Source organism: Charadrius vociferus, unplaced genomic scaffold (assembly GCF_000708025.1).
Source record: "Charadrius vociferus isolate BGI_N301 unplaced genomic scaffold, ASM70802v2 scaffold104, whole genome shotgun sequence".
NCBI classification, from domain to species: Eukaryota; Metazoa; Chordata; class Aves; order Charadriiformes; family Charadriidae; genus Charadrius; species Charadrius vociferus.
Window position 1 is genome coordinate 1,622,405 of NW_009648255.1, and position 16,974 is coordinate 1,639,378.

Genomic DNA, 16,974 nt, shown 5'->3' on the forward strand with positions numbered 1-16,974 from the left:
CTGTAGCTACTCACAGGGTTTCCGCCCTGTTAGCTGAAGAATCACACTAAAGTTACAAACTCAAACGTGCTAGGAAGACCAGCTCAAAAGTTCATTTAAGAATAGCACAGTACCAAACCTCTCTTGCCTTTTGTGCATTGACACAGTATTTCAAGCCAGGTTTGCTGGGTTTTATTGCATGACTGACATTGCATACTATTTTGATTGACTCCCTAAAACAACACCGCTACATGCTGGCATAGTTCGTTAACTGGGAGTCACACAAGAAAACTGATTCGGGGAAATTCAAAATCACAGTTGAGCACTCAAAGGTTTTCTAATTCAGAGTCAGCTCTGTACTGTACATTGAAATATGTTCAAACTAACATCAAACCAAAATTGTGAATCCTTGTAGCCAGCTTGACAGAGGTTAGGGAGAGGAAAAACGGCATCTCAAGAGCTCACAGCGAAGTAATTGCCCCCATGTGTCAAAGTAAATTAGACAATCTAACAAGCCACAACTCTATTAATCATCCTCTCAAAGCTCTGCCTAGCATTTCTTTCTTATTATATCCATCTTGGTCTTTGAAATCCCTTTCAGAGCAAATCCGTTTATACTGAGAGGCTCAAACAATTAATCTTGCATACAACAGTAACTTCAGTGCTCCAGGGCCTCCTCCCTCGCTGCTCCTTATAGCCACCTTCTGAAGCGCTCTTCTTTCATAAACACAGCTGATGAACCATGAACAGAGTTTAATTTCATGAACTACTGCTCATAGCAGGGTGAGGGGGAAATGCAAGAAAACACAAGAAATTTTCAGATGCTTTTACATTACTCCAAAATCCTTTGTCCAAGGAGGGACTGGAGGATACTGTTTAGATACTATAGGGATGTGAACCATACAGAATAATATCCACTAATGACAAATTTCAAAAAAAGAAAGGATAATTGGGTTCAGGTAACTGTGTCACAGTTCATTCTATCATTTTATAGCACTTTTCTGCTCTCCTGACTTGGTGCTAAGGTTTAAAAATAAGCAGCTCTGACTTTAAGACTCGCAGATAAGATGCTTAAGATGAAGAAAGAATTTCCTCTGCTGTTGATATCACCTCCCTGTTGAAACACTTAGAGAAGTACTCTGGGACACTTGCCAAGTCCAAGGGAAACCCTGTTTCAATGTCTCTGAAAAGCTCATAATTTTAACTCACTTACTGCATCTGTACCATTCAACATAGTACTGCTGAACTGGTTCTCCAAAGCCAAAGAAAATCTGTGATAAACATCACATGCTGACTTTTGTTGCATTTTGGACACGGCACCAGTAGCAAGTTACCTTCACTAGGATTTTCCCTTTCAAATTCTGAGGGCTAGGAAGCTGTCTGGAATCTCCAGTGATTACAGATGACAAGTCCAGTTTGTCACCAAATATCTCCTTCAAGTACTGAGCGATCTTCTTTTGCTGTTGAATACTGCAGTGGTTTTCAATAGACAGTATCACTGGAAACCTAGAAACAAAACCCCCAGACATTGTCATAACTGTGTTTTAAGACAGAAGACCCGCACAGCTTACCCCACAAACCGGTTTTAGCAGTTTGCTTTTGCATTGTCACCAGTCTGGAAACAAACTCACTTCGGGAGGAAGAACTTTGCACATGAACTCCCAAATCCCTGCTCTGTCAGAATCCCTCAGACAGTCCCTGCAGGCGTTTTTGCCCTCTCCCTCCCACCCTACCCACTAGGGCACAGGGTGACAAAGTTTGAAACCAACAATCACTGAGTGTGAGGCACAGAGAAACTTTCAATAACGCTCAGCAGCAATGCAATTCCTTTCTGTTCTTTGTGACTGAGCAGAAGGTACGTTACTCCTTTGCAAGCCTCATACAAAGTCTTCATAAGCCGTAAGTGATCAGCAAGCTGCTCCTGGAGAAAAATGTTTTGAAATCAACAGATTCGAAGGAATTGCTAACTCCTCTCTGTTCATCTTCCAAAGACTGATAGCTGCATGAACGATTTGCCTTTGTCTTAATAAGTGCAGCCACAGTGAGTCAGACCAAATCTCTGAAGATGCCCAGACTCTGGAGAAGGAGAAATATTTGGCAATGCTTTCCAGAATACTCTCCCAGGCTCCAGGAATTCCGTTTCCTGAGCTAAAGACATTGTTTCTTTGCATAACAGCCTATTTCTTCCACAAATTTGCCCCGTTGTTTTCTAAACTCTTGCCAGCCTCAGAATCCTGTGGCAATGAACCCCACATGCCAACTACACACCAAAGGAAGAACCACCTCCTTCAGTTCTGGAATCATCACCTCCTATTTCTAATAAACAACACCAAACTTTTGGGCTCAGGTTTTTTGTGGTTTTTTGTTTGTTTTGGTTTTTGTTTGGGGTTTTTATATTTTTGGGGGAGGGGGTGTGCCCATTGTTGGGCCACATTTTTTTTCTTCTTCTTTTTTTAAATAAAGGTAAGTAAGCATTTTCCTTTTATTCTCTCTAAAATACTCAAGATTCTATACACCCACTCATGATTTGAGACCGTTGTGTATATATATGGTTAAACTCCATGATTTTCATAATAAACTGTTATAGTACCATGGCAAACAAAATAGAATCTGAACATTACCAAACATCTCAGTATTTCCCCATATTATATATGAGACAGCTTTTCAATCTTCCTACTGAAATAAAGTATTTTCCTTCGGTAGAGAATAGTATGGTATTGATTTTTAAGGAGAATTTCCCTGTCGATATGAGTGGGAAGTTCTGTTCAAACAAAGGACAAAAATAATCTGTAGATATTCAATAGTCTCAGACCGTTAAAAGTATTACTGAGTTTACAATGCACGAAAGGTCTTTCTAACTTAGGTTGAACTTTCTAACTTGATTGATGGAAAGAGCTCATGCAGGTCAACAATAAATATGACATAGGTAATAAACAGGGGAACAGAATCAACTTTATAATTTCTCAATGTGTTAAAAAGAATATACATACTTCCTGATGTTGATTGCTGATTTTGACGTGGGATTAACTACACAAAACAGACAGATGTAGCTTTAAAACTGACTCTACACTTACTCATTTTTGATGAAGGCATATTTATTGATAGTTTCTGCCACATCACGGAAGAGTATTTTAGAAGTAAGAGTATAGCCATGGTGCACTACCGGCTCTCCATCTGGACCATCCCAGCAATCCACTATTAAGAAAAAAAAAATCTATACATTAGGAGATGCCCATGATCTTATACATTTCTGCTGATTTCGCTTCCCAGCAGAACTCACGTATGCTACTCAACTGTGCAGGTGTCAACAATTTTCATTCAATCTAGTATGACCTACCAACGGAGTTAAGACTAATAAGACAGTCTTTTCTTACATCAAATGAGAAATCTGCAACCTAAACCTGTTCCCACCCCACCCCACCCCGATACTAAACAGAGTTTTTTTTTCTTCATATATAAAATTACAAAGGTTTAATAGGTCAAATAATGTTTACAGCTATCTCTTGGAAAACAGCTTCTGCTTCTGAAGACAAACTATTTAGAAACCATTTAGCCTTTTTCCACTTGTAATTAAACTTGCAGTTTTATAACTGACTATAGCAAGAGTTGCATCGAATCCATCACATGGAGAATGGACTAGGAGAGTAATATTTTTCCTAATGAATTACTGTGCCCTGGATTTACACCAAACTTGTCACTACTGTTGTCTCTACAGGAAGGTTAAAAACTTCACAAAGAGAAAGCTACAGAGCTATTACCTAGGCTGCACAGTATCCACAATAGTTTTGAGGTCAAGTGAAATAACACACTACAGTACATTCTAGTGAGCTTTCCTACAGAAGGGAAAGTACAGTGACACACCATCTAATTTTTTTCAGGTTCACTTTCTCCAATTAGTTTTTAAATTCAGATTAATTTTTTTTCCAGGAATGAGTTTTGTAACAATAGTCATAAAAAATTAAGATTGAGTTTTAAATTGTCAAAAGACTTCATTCCACCCAGAATCTTGAAAAGAAAAACACTAATGCTTTGTTATTATTTAAATCATGCAGAACTTAAACAAGAATCCAACATGATCTCCAGGCTATCAGACAAACAGCATCTTGTTTTCTTCCACCAGCATCCAGCCAACGAAACAGCATCCTGCCTCTCTATTGTGGCAGACAAAATCCAAGTTTCTCAGCTCTAAGATGGTGACAGAAATAGATACACAGCCGTGCTGATTGAAGGCACTATTTGCTCACCTCTCCTCCTCCCTCAGGCACTGTTAATCTTCCTTTTGCATCCACAGGAGGAACTGCATATGCAAACACCCACTTTCCCATTCAGCTTATGAAAGAAACAGGCCTTTGCTGACTCAGCTCCTTCTGAACAAGGTGGAGTAGGAAGCACTCCTGCGAAGCAGGAACCTCCAGCACAGGGAAACCTCAGAGCGGAACAACCACGGCTGCTCTGCTAGAACTGCAGGGCCCCAAACAGATGACTGTCCGTTGCCTTACTGCCGCTTGTGCCGCTAAAAAATGCTTCACATAAACATGGGACAACGGAAAACTTGCACTGACTGAGAAAAGCATAACAACGCGGGAGCAGGCAGGAGAAAGCAGTGGTGTCGATGAAGTTTGCCTGAGAAAGTCATTCCCAACAGAAAAATTGCTGTTTAGACAGCTAGAAAACAGGAGGTTACCACTGAAGTTAATCAGACAGCAAAGCATTAATGCTTTGAGTTTGCCACTGACTTTGCCCTTAAAAGAAATATCCATCATACTTCTCACCACCAGCAAGTTACACCACAAATATACCTTCAATACATCGACAACCATCCTGCAGCACTCGTGCATACATCTCCACTCTGGATTGGGAGAGCAGTTGGTCTCCTGTCAAGTATGTATTGTGAGATGAAGCAATAAAGTAGTTACAAAGGGGTTGATCCATATCCTGATGCACTTCACAATGCAGTGGATTAAATATATCGCAAGCCGGACTGCGCATGAAGTTGGTGAAACCTTTGAAAGAAGAGAAACAGTTTTGCCATGGATGCAGCACGTATTAGCAAGCTAATGATTGGCACTCTAACATATTTTTTTTTTCTGTTTATGCTTGTCAGTGCTAACTCATGTCTCCAAAATCACTGAATCGCATAGCGGGGATTAATCTTCCTGTACCCCATGTTTTCAGCACATTAACTGCTGGCTGGGGCTTGCCTGCTTCTCTGCAAACTGAAGAGACTGCACAGACTCAGTCCACTGCTGGCACACACACAGGTATTTCTTTCTGAGGTCTATGGAAGATCTGATCCCTTTGACAAGAACACATTCCCAAGATCCAACCCTTGTCCCCAGACAATTTTCAAACAGCAAATATGACACATTTATGACTGCCAAAAAAAAAAAAAAAAAAAGAAAGCATTTGCAAAGCATGGCATTGAGCTAAGCCTCTTCAGAAAATAATTAACAACCAATAGTAAAAAAAGGAAGTAGGACTCTAAGAGATGCATAAAAGTAACGAATAGCAGCTATATGAGAAGACTGAAAAACCCCACAGATCAATATGGCCACTACTCAACCTATTTTCAGACCCGATGTTTCATTCAGACCCTCAAAAGGGGAAGATGACAAAAGTGCAGGAGTAAAAATTCTCTGACACCCTGGAGAAGCTCCCTACACCAAATCCGGCGCACAGACTAAGACAAGTGTGCTCAAACTGCCTTCTGCAGTTCAGATGAAACCACTCTGCAATAAGGCCTCCCTGGAGCCTTTTCTTCTCCAGGCTGAACCCCCCCAACTCTCCCAGCCTGTCCTCCCAGCAGAGGGGCTCCAGCCCTCCCAGCATCTCCAGGGCCTCCTCTGGCCCCGCTCCAACAGGTCCATGTCTTTCCTGTGTTGGGGGCTCCAGAGCTGGAGGCAGTACTCCAGGTGGGGTGTCACCAGAGTAGAGCAGAGAGACCTTCTTTGTCTTGCTGGCCACACTTCTTTTGATGCAGCTCAGGATATGGTTGGCCTTCTGGGCTGTGATCACACTTTGCTGGCTCATGGTGAGCTTCTCATCAACCAACACCCCCAGGTCCTTCTCCTCAGGGCTGCTCTCCAGCCATTCTCCACCCAGCCTGGATTTATGCTTGGGATTGCCCCGACCCAGATGTAGGATGCCGCACTTGGCCTTGTTGAACTTCATGAGGTTGGCATGGGCCCACCTCTCCAGCCTGTCCAGGTCTCTCTGGATGGCATCCCTTCCCTCCAGTGTGTCTACCTCGCCACAGAGCTTGTTATCATCGGCAAACTTGCTGAGGGTGCACTCAACCCCACTGTCCATGTCACTGACAAAGATGCTGAACAGCACCGGTCCCAGTACTGACTCCTGAGGAACACCACTCGTCACTGGTCTCCACTTGGACATCGAGCCGTTGACCGCAACTCTTTGAGTGCGACTGTCCAGCCAGTTCTTTATCCACCGAGTGGTCCATCTGTCGAATCCATGTCTCACCAATTTAGAGACCAGGATATTGTGCAGGACAATGTCAAATGCTTTGCACAAGTCTGGGTAGATGACATCAGTTGTTCTTCCTTTGTCCACTACTGCTGTAACCACACGGAGGAAAATGTCTCCTTTCCCCCCACCCCAAAATCACCATATAAATTATGCTGCTTCATGAAAGCTCTCTTCTGGGCAAATTAACACACCACGGCATTTAATGCATTTCATTCCAATTCAGATTTTGATTTGATACTAAGTTGGATCCTGGATAAATATACCATCAACAATTGTTTTAGCAAACAAGGTGAATAAGGTATTGAAACCCAAAGAAAATGCAACTATGCATATTTCATTTCACGTAATGATAAATCGAACGATTGTACAGGAGTGATTCTAGATCTACAGAGACAGAATGAAAACTTTGCATTTATTACTCCAGTTAGAACAGGCCATCGTATAAAATACATGGTATAGAATGTTTTATGTTTGTGTTTTACAAATACACAGTTAGCAATAAGTTCAGGCAAGCTTAAGGCATTCACATTAGCGTATGATGATGGCTATGATGTATTGCTGTATAACACCAGCTGCTAATTCACCCCACCTACTCTCGTCTCTCCCATGTCTCATAAAAACGCACCTACACTGCTGACTGCTGATCTTCCATGTAACTTTCTATCGCAGTCAAATATTATAAGCTACAAAAAAATGCTGTTAAAGCTTTTCTATTCCACTACAGTATATCAAGACAAAACTAATATTAAAATCAAGAACTTTACCTTCAATCCCAAGAACGTTTTGCTTCTTGTTTTCTTCTGATACTTCAAACTTCTGTATGATGTCAAGACAATATTCTGGCGTCACATTATTCATCTGCACAAAACCAACAGTGTTGGTGCACTTATTTTTTCATCACCAGCATGTCAAAATCTACTTTAGGCTTCTGAGTCCAGTTGTAAAACTTTATGATCAAACATTAACTTTAGACAAATATGAATAAGACAGTCAGTAACACTACTGTAAAGGGACTTTAAGATTTTTATCAGCGCTGCACAAGCGTCACACCTCTTACCTTTGAGGAGAAAAATAGGAGAGGTTGTAATCACTTAAAATCACTTGTGTCATTTTAGTTTAAAGATGAAAATTAGCTGTTAAGCACACTTAATAACGGTTGTACTGAGCAATAGTGCTGAATGAGAACTATGAAGTTATATTCTTTAATATAATCTGCTTAAACATGCAAAAAGATTTGGCAGGGTTTGATTTCATTTTCATGCATTTTCCAGTTCTGTGATTTCATTAGTTCCAAGAGAGCTCACGGTAATATACAGGCTATGAGATAGATAATTAGATTCTGAAATGAAAACCAGCAGTTCTTCTGAAACAAATAAGAGTTTTGTCATCAGCTTCAACTAGCCCACAACTGAAGTTTTAACTGGCTAATGGGGCCAGGGCATCACCATACACTTATATTTCTTCTAAAATTAAAAGAAAGAAGTAGCTTCCACCACTCATCTCATCTTTTCTCACCCTCTGCCCCTCGAGCTGTAGGAAACCAAAATGAGAACTAAGACCGGGTGTATTTTGTTTCCTCCACTAATAATGTCACAGGATGGCAATGATGACACTAAAACCTTTTGCTGCTGATTTTTACTATTATCCTGTTTACTGTTTGTACTCTGCATCCTTTGCCAAAGTCAGCTCAAACACCCTGACATGTTGAGCAGTCTGGAAGCAAAAGAACACGCAGTCCCCTCTCTTAGATAGCGTGTCATCTCTGTTAACATGATTGCTTCAGGCAAATGCAGGAGGGAGGTTAGTCATCCTGCAGATTACATAATATTTATTGTTTAAATCCGAAAATGGTCCCTCTGTGAACTGTTCTCTTACTAATGGAATTCTCTTTCGGATGGCAAAACCAATTCCATTTACTCTGCTCTGTCTGTAGCCTTTGATGAATTTGTGCCTTCCATTATTTGCTATAACTCAGTATTCCCAGCATCAGCATTCAGCTGTACGGAAATCTAGAAGTAGGGCTGACTCTCTTGATCCGGTCTTCTCCAAGGGCCTGATCCTGCCAAGTGCCGAGTTCCTCCTGAGATGCGTGGGTGTCATGACTGACCATATCTCATAACACCTAAATGGCTACAGCCTAAATATGAAAAACTACCAGGGGAAAAAATAGACACGTCCACATTAGAAGTACAGTAACAGAAGGGAAGCAAGTGAGCAGCTCAACTCATACGGTGACCCAAGCCGAAAAACTTGGATATATTTTGCAGCCTTTCTCCCCTTCACTCTTCCCTCTGTTTTTTCTCTTGCATGGGGAAAGCACGGCTCAGCCCATTTCACTCTCCAAACATTTTATTTATATCTCCTAGCTAAGCCAACAATATGAGACGCCTGCAGGAATTACACAGGATAATAGGAATGAGAACAATTCAGTAGAGAAAAATAACTGATTATCCTAGCTCAAGTAGATGTTGCTGTTTGATTGCAAACACTACTCATAGCAGGCCCTTCTTCAGCACAAGCTGGCTAGAATTCACTTTTTTTATTATGCCACATGGCTCCTTGATGTCTGAGTGGCAGGGTACTTGTGTGCTCTAGGAACGAAAATGTCTAATCTAGTCCAAAGCTGCATCTGCTAGGGAAAAGTACACCGATTTGTGCTTTTTAACTGAAGGTTAAGACAGATGTTGACTTCAGCTACTAATCTAAATTTGTTTTAATTAAAGTATTGCACTAGAAATAATATCAAATAGTAACGATCATTATTGATGGCTGACTATTTAGATACAAGGATTACTGAAGATGGGCAAGAGTGGAGCTTCTAGAATCTCTTAGGTTACTTTCTGTATTCCAGGTTAAAAGCTTTTATTTTGATGCAGATATGTTCTTTTAAAGAGTAGCAGCCTTTGAATGACCACTAAGATCTTGGTTTTTAAGTAAACGAACTAGCAATTAATGTTCCTAAGATAAGATCCTACAAAACTACCCAAAAAAGCAACATTAGCCCTAATCTTCAGCAAAGAGATGGGAGAAAGAAGGGAGAAATCACTTTGATTTCACCTGTCTCCTTGGAAGCAGGTCAGACAAATCTACTGCCAAAAATCTAACGTCATCTGAAGTTGTAGCGCGCTGCAGTGCCAGGTTATGGGGAGCCCTCTTCTATAAAGACTCATAAGTTAAGAATGGGAATTGTTCTCATTTCCCATTCTCATGGGAAAGGAAGTAAGAGAAAGGAATCTAAAGTAGAAGAGAAGTTAGGGAGGGGGCAAAAGGAAGGACAAGTTAGAAGAGAAGCGCAATGCTTGTGACAGGTATTCCTAAACAGGATGCCAGCCCACCAGTGTGCCACCAGTGCTCTGATGGTTTAGGCTTTAGTTGTTCACAGTTAATCATACTATGAGAAAAATCAAAATATAAATAATCCAGGCAAAGACATTCTTCCAATTTCAATGCAAGATGTCAATGTAAAGTGTCATGACATATCGACTCATTCCATAAATCAGTTATACTGATTATCCTTTTGTGTAAGCATGAGAGAAGGAGGAAGGCATCAGCTTGCTTTCCAATTGAGAGTTTCTGTTGCCACAATAAGTTTTGGTTTTTTGCAGAAAGCAGCAAGGATTGACCAGGAATGATGATCTGGTATTGTCTTCCTTGTCTGATATTAACAAGCTCCACAATCTCTCCTCTTTTCGAAGTCCACGTACCAACATGAATGTTCTTATAATTTCCTATTCCTTTTGGGATATTAGGTCCTGATATCTTTCAGTACATACTGTTTCACATCACAGCCTAACATACCGACATTCCCTGGCATATACTATCTCATTATACTCCTTTAAATTTTCTTCCAAGAGAACAGGTATAGTTGTTTCAAAACATTCATTTTCTAAAAGTGTATTTAATCCTCACTTAGCACTTTTTGTCACATTTTCACTATTCACCGCATCACTAGCTATTCCTGCGGCACTGTATAATTAGCGTAGACAAGTAATAAGAGTAAACTTACTCTCTCAAGCAGGTTTAACTCAAAATGCACTAACCCATATTGAATAATTAAGGAAAAGTTTTACATAATTATATGTGCATGTTCCGAGGGTGTAATTGTTATAAAACTACTTCCTCTTCAGTTCAATTAAAATGAACGAGGGCATTAATTTTGCCACCAGTTTCATTTGGGCTGCGTACAGAAGCAGCCTTTTTAAAAGATACTGGTTTGGTACCAATACAATGGCGTAGCATTAACATTTCCATCTGGTTCCCGTCACTAGGGAGTACGACAGGGCGCATCATACAATATGCGGTACGTCCCTGGAGCATGCAGAGAACACTGCTGGAGGCATGATCTCAGCAGGCTGCCCTTTTTCTCAGGACAGATGAAAACTGTATTGCAAAGTAACTGATCCATGGTAAGGCAGCAGGTGGCAAGCAGGCACATGGGAAACCTCAGGAAACCAGAACTAAACATTTCAGGTTTGTAACACCAAAGCAGCCTTGTAACTGTGTCGAAGAGGTCTCTGCTGCGACTGAAATAAAAGTACTTAATGTGATACGGATACAGCAGAAAGGAGAAGGGAAGGACAGACAGCAATCAGCCAACAGCCGCAGGCTGGCTGACCCCTGAACACAGGGCAGCATCGCTCTGGGGCTCTCAAGACCAGGGCAGACTGAGGCCAGTCACTCTACAGTGCAGGTCCACAACGGCCAGCAACCACAAAGCTGCTCCTTAACAGGGAAGATGAAGTTTGCAGAGCCTATTTCACCCAAGCACCACTACTCAAAGACAAGGATGAGACAAGAGCTGCTGTCAAAAGAGCCTGGAGATCCTGCTGTGGAATTCATCTGCCATTTAGCAGATCAGTTTCTGGGTAGAACCAACTGAGACACTGATACTGGTTTATTAGGAGAGGGCAATCCCAAAGGGTCAACACTCAGGTATGCAGACGTGACTGGACATCCAGGAGTGTTCCTCCCTCTCAGCCACTTGTGCTAAGAGGACTGCAGGACCACCAGTCACTACAGGAAAACAGCCTGTTTTCTGCTGTTCTGACATTTGAAGCCATATAATTGCAATCTCAATAGCAATGTGCTGAGTTTAACTGCACCTAAGTGGAAACAATCTGTTTCACAAGCTCTGGGGTGAAGGCAACGGGGAGCTCTCCTAAGAAAAGAGTCCATCTTAGCAAGTTAACAAAAAACCCAAACCCCTTTTGCTATATCCACAAGCTGTAGAATATTTAAGAGTCTTGCCAAAAGAGTAGCAGATGGAGTTGGAGAGACCATCCACAGATTTCCAAGCAGCCAGACAAGCAAAAGCGAAATGCTGTTTGGTGGAAGGCACTTGAGAACTGCATTATGATTTGAACCATTATCAGCTTTTGAAGGCAATCTTATCTGCGGACATTGTTACCACATCTGCGTTCCAAAAACATTAAAGGGTAAATGTGCTCTAACACTGTTAATACTGGGAAGTGAGAAGACCAGAGGGAAGATGCAAAGAAAGCGCAAGGTGCTTCTAAACTACACTGCTGAGAGGTTCGTCTACAGGAGATCATGCTTTTACTCTTTTTATTGTTTGGTTTTGGAATAATGTTGAGCAGAGCGTTTATAGCTGAAAGCCCCTTCCACATTCAGCGTTTTGAGTAGTATGTAGACAGAGGAGAGGATTCAGTATGCCAGACTTGACAGTGAACTTGTTTCTTCTGCTGCATCAGTAATTTCATAATGTTCTTGTGCACCCAAAAAGACAGCTCTTCTGCCCCTTTCACATGTTTTTCTTCCTGCTCCAGGTCCCTGAGTGCCCTCTCATAGCACTGCTCTTCAGCTGTTCCTGGGCACTTCAGCATCTCCATGAACATGTCCTCCCTGGAGCATTTCTTTGCTTTCTCATCAGTGTCAACCTTGCGGCTGCTGCTGTCAAGGGTGCTCCACTGAAGAGCACCCAAGTAGAAGGCAGTGATTAAAATAGAAACAAAGGAAAAAGCAGTGAGTTCAGAAGACTTAGGGCATTAGCATAAAGGGAAAAAGATTAAAACATTTTGTGCTTTAAAGTAATTAGCAGAATTGCCAGGACCAGATTGCTTGCAAGAATCTGTGTTGAGGCTATCGCAGCGAGATCGGTGATGCAACAGCGCTCCGTGTTTCAAGTGGGAAGGAAGGAAGAACTGGGGAGTTGTACATGCCAGGGAATTGCCACAATGGCCAACAGGCGGAAACTCAGCAACAAACCAGCACAGACTGTTGATATTTTATGCTAGGGATAACTCAGAAAAAGGAGTCATTGCAGGCAGGATCCCAGAATGGCACAGGAGATTATCCAATGAGTGCAGGCAAAACACAGCATCTATACCAGGGAAGCTTGTGTAGGTTTGGATGTTAGCATTTATTTTCGTGAGGTTGTTTTGGAGCAATACTTTGAAAGGACGCACAGGCTGAGCAAATAATCCAGGACCAATTACCAGAAGCAGACAAGAGTCCTAGAGATCACAAGGTTCCTTCTGTGCTCCTCACTGTCTGGTGTACAAGTTCTCTCCATGGGTTCCACAGACAATTTTTGTAGTAATTTAGTCTCTTTCCAAGACAGACATGAAAATCTCCACTAGAGCAACATCCATAGGAATAGCTAGAGATTTTTTTATTCAGCAAGTTTTCTCATAAGCATACTGGGAGGAAAATCTCTGATATTGACCCAGCTTTGCTTCTTAAGTTACTTATGCTTCTTTCCATTTTTATTTTTTCTTAAATTCCTTATCAGCATGTCTGTTCCTGTGGTTCCCTGAACCTCACCTCTCTCAATTGCTTCTCTCTGAGGAGCTTCAGATAGAAGCGCAACCTCCAGATGTGAAACTTCCTTTGCACAAGTCCCACACATCTGTGAGAACTGCCTGGAAAACAGACTTTCCTGAAGAAAAATTGGGAAAGAAGCAGAAGGGAAAAAGAAAGGATTGAACCCTGGACATCTCTCCTTCAGCCAGATTGGCATGATATCCATCTTTGTATTATATCACAAAAGTGTAATCTTCCCTTAAAATTCTAATAAAGATTCAGGCCACATTTCAGAGGTTGTTCTTTGTCGATATTTAAACTGCTGTCTCACTAACAAAAGCAGCAGTCCTTATAATTATTACTGCTACTGACAGTTGGGAACTCTTGGGATGTATAACAGTATTGTAGGATTCAACTTTGTTTACGAGAAAGGACATGCGAACACAAAGATTCATCTCAACATGTTACTGCATTAAGCCATGCACAGGCACATTTGTAGATAATCAGAAATAGTTTGCTCTTCTTTTGTCATGCGTTTCTAGCTTTAAAACATATCATGAATCATCCTAATTTAGAGTGTATAATATATAATGTGTAATGTAATAATATATATATAATGTGTATATATATAGGCTCACAGTATTCCCTTACCTTTTGTTCCACCTTTAGAAACTGAGCAAGTTCTTCAACAGTGAGGTGATCCTTCTTGTCACTGTAGCTTAAAAGCAGTAGGTAGAGATCTCGACGTAAGGACATCATCTTGTAAAACACTGAAAATTCTTCAAAATTTAGGGTTCCCTGGTTCTCATCTGTGTCTGCTTCCTAAGAGATAAAGACACTCCGGTAAGCATGCAAAACACAGGTGAATTCGGGCAACAAAGCAGAACAGGATTTATGTACATGAACAGAAATTTAATAAACCCTACTCTGCAAGATTCTGTTCAGACTCACATCCTAGTAGGCTAAAATAGCTGCAAAACTATGATACCATCTATTGGATTTTTTGATGAAAACACTTACTACGCTGAAGCCACAGGTTCCCTATGAAAGTCTCAATTCCATCTTTAGTTTTGAATTTGTTTCCCATGTAAAGAGGCTCACCCTGGGCTTTATTCTGATCTCTGCTACTCTCCTGTATGCCCTGCAGTTATCCTGGATTAAAACATAGCAAGGAACATAATAATTTCACCCTGTGGCTTCCTTTAATGAGAGAGTCTGACATTCTAAAACATTCAGGACAATATCACAGTCTTAAATTTACGTTAATTCAAACTGCAACACTCTCAGCCCCCTGTCAGCACTCCGTAGGGGTGACAAGTCTGCAGCAGCAATAAGACTCCACACCAAAATATATGCCCGATAGCCTCAGTCTTGATGGCAGTTTTTGTTTATCCTCAGAGGTAGGAAGAGAAGAAAACAGTACTTAATGCGTGTTAATACAAGCTTTTTACTGTGAACATCTGCCTAAGAGGATTGCTTTGGATTTTCAAAACAAAGAATATATTCTGGAGAACTGCTGTTAAACATTATGTAGGTCTCCACGAAAAAAGACCTTCAGGGAAGCTACAACTCTTGCTAAGTTTGAGGCTGTGAGCAGACAATGGAGACAAAGTGAAATAAATGTTTAGAAGTGTGTTGTTGTTCCCATGAGTAATGTCCTTAGTTCATAGCTATATATAATGTTTTTTCTCCGTAGTTATAAACCCCCTTGCCATTCCCAAGTCACATTCTGTTAAAAATGGCACATCTTTTTGTTCAGGTCAGAACACCTTCTGTGCAGAGTCCGTGGCTTTGAACCTGTTGCCTTGTCTCTACACTGGTACACCAAATACAAGTTCTTCTCCAAATGGAGGGTATCCTCATCTCGCCATCACTTCTTCCTTCTCAAGAAAGCTCTTCAGTTGGTGCCCAACCTCACTTCTATAGAAGAGGAGCTTGTCTAACAGCAGATGCAATGACTACATCTCTGGACTGCTTTGCTTTCCAAGGATCCAGTTTTACTTTCCCTTCGCACAACCCAATCCATTTAACTTTGAAGCCTCTCTTAGAACAGGAACTGATCTTTACACCAGTGACTCCTGGTATGTACAGACAACTAAAGCAGCAGCCCCATACTCCACTTCCAGACCCAGGACCAGAAGGCAGGCTCCAGAAGCCTGGCCTCCCCTGTGGAGCCACGGGTGCTCCCCCAGGCTGGGGGCTGTCTGCGCCATGTCCAAAACTGTAACACCAAGTCACGCAAACAGAACCACCTAAGCAGATAAAGTGCCAAGAACAGTGCAGAGTAGCTAGATGTAGGGCAACAATTTGTCCCAGGGTTACTTTGCCATTCCCTTTATCCTGCGTTAAGTCCTGGAAGTCCATAGGACTGCTGGCACTCTCGCTTGTAGGGTAAGATCTTTAGCATCGAGCCCTGAATGGCTAACAGTAAACAAACTTTCAAAAGTCCTTTTATATTCAACCTTAGTAACTTTAACCCTGCCTGCGAGGTCCAGGATATTAACTCAGGTATAGGCTGGCAGCAACTGCAACACAATAAACACAAGCAGCTTATTTTTAACCAAAAGTTGCCTCTGATTATACAAAGTTGCTAGAGTGCCCTACTTCATTCCTAGACAGTTTAAAAGTGAAGAGTGAACTGTATTTTTTTCCTCTCAGTACATAGCTTCCCAACTCTGCCTCTCCTGCAGCAGTCAACAGTATCAGCAAAACTCAAGGATCTCAGGGAGCCGCATATCATTACACCTTGTTAGTGCTACTGTCATCCGAACCATAAACTCAGATCACAGCCAGCAAGCTAAGAAAATAATTCCTAGCTATCTGGTGTCAAATGGGATTTTAAATCATGTTATATCTACTACATATCTCAAATGACATTTCTAATTTGTGGGAATAATTGTGGGAACAAGTACAACCCGAATTCACCTCTGCAACACAACCTCACCAGTTTCCGCTTATACCACACAGATGTACCTCTAATGCAGATTTTATGCCAGACAAAAAGCACTTTTGACCACAGAAGATTCTTCGACTTCCCCGTTTCATAGCAATCCAGCTTTTGGCTGCCACTGTTTTTGAAGAGTTAAGAACATTTTATTCTGCGCTCCCTTTCCTTTCCTGCAGTAAACACTGGGGCTGGTGGAAAACGGTAACTGTTTTCAGACAGCAGAATAAAAAAATTGATTCTGCCTAAATAAGAGGAAGTTTTTAAGAAATGTAGTTACTTTCCTAAAGCAAGTTTCTATTAAATAATTTTCCATAAAGGAAATGAAAAAAGATTTCAATAGGAACAGAGTAACTTCATTGTCCATCAATGCCAGCATAGAACAATTCAGTTCACAGAGATGAAAACAATAATGCATCTGAAAAAGTAATATTAATAAATTCTCTTCTACATGGTTCTTGCTGTTAAAACAATGTTCTGATGCATCTCTGTCTACAAAGAGGTAAGACTTGGAAAAAGTCTGTGAGGTGTTGGAAAGGACAGGGTTTTAAGTCCCAACTTGTAGACCCTGTTCTGGATCTGTCCAAAAATAGACCGTAACTGGCACTATCTTACCACAACAATGCTGTGTGTTAGAAGCCACCAACCTGAAACATCTGCCGGACCTTCCTGCGGGGCAGGTTAACATTTAGTTTATGCATCAGCTGGTGGATCTCTTCAATATTCAGGAGGCCATCTCCATTCTTGTCAGCCTCCTCAAAGGTCTGTTTGACCCAGCTACAAACGTGTCAAGGAAAGGTACA

At 41.3% G+C, this 16,974-nt stretch overlaps 1 protein-coding gene across 1 annotated transcript in view; it reads right to left on the reverse strand.

Annotated features, from left to right (window-relative positions):
- PLCH1 (phospholipase C, eta 1) overlaps positions 1-16,974 on the reverse strand; it is a 69,983-nt gene that overhangs the window by 23,233 nt on the left and 29,776 nt on the right. The window contains exons 4-9 of the mRNA XM_009884478.1: positions 16,819-16,948; positions 13,879-14,049; positions 7,230-7,323; positions 4,779-4,982; positions 3,054-3,174; positions 1,314-1,485 (exon numbers count right to left, since the gene is read on the reverse strand). Of these exons, the coding sequence (XP_009882780.1) occupies positions 1,314-1,485; positions 3,054-3,174; positions 4,779-4,982; positions 7,230-7,323; positions 13,879-14,049; positions 16,819-16,948 (892 nt within the window). The remainder of the gene's footprint in view (positions 1-1,313; positions 1,486-3,053; positions 3,175-4,778; positions 4,983-7,229; positions 7,324-13,878; positions 14,050-16,818; positions 16,949-16,974) is intronic.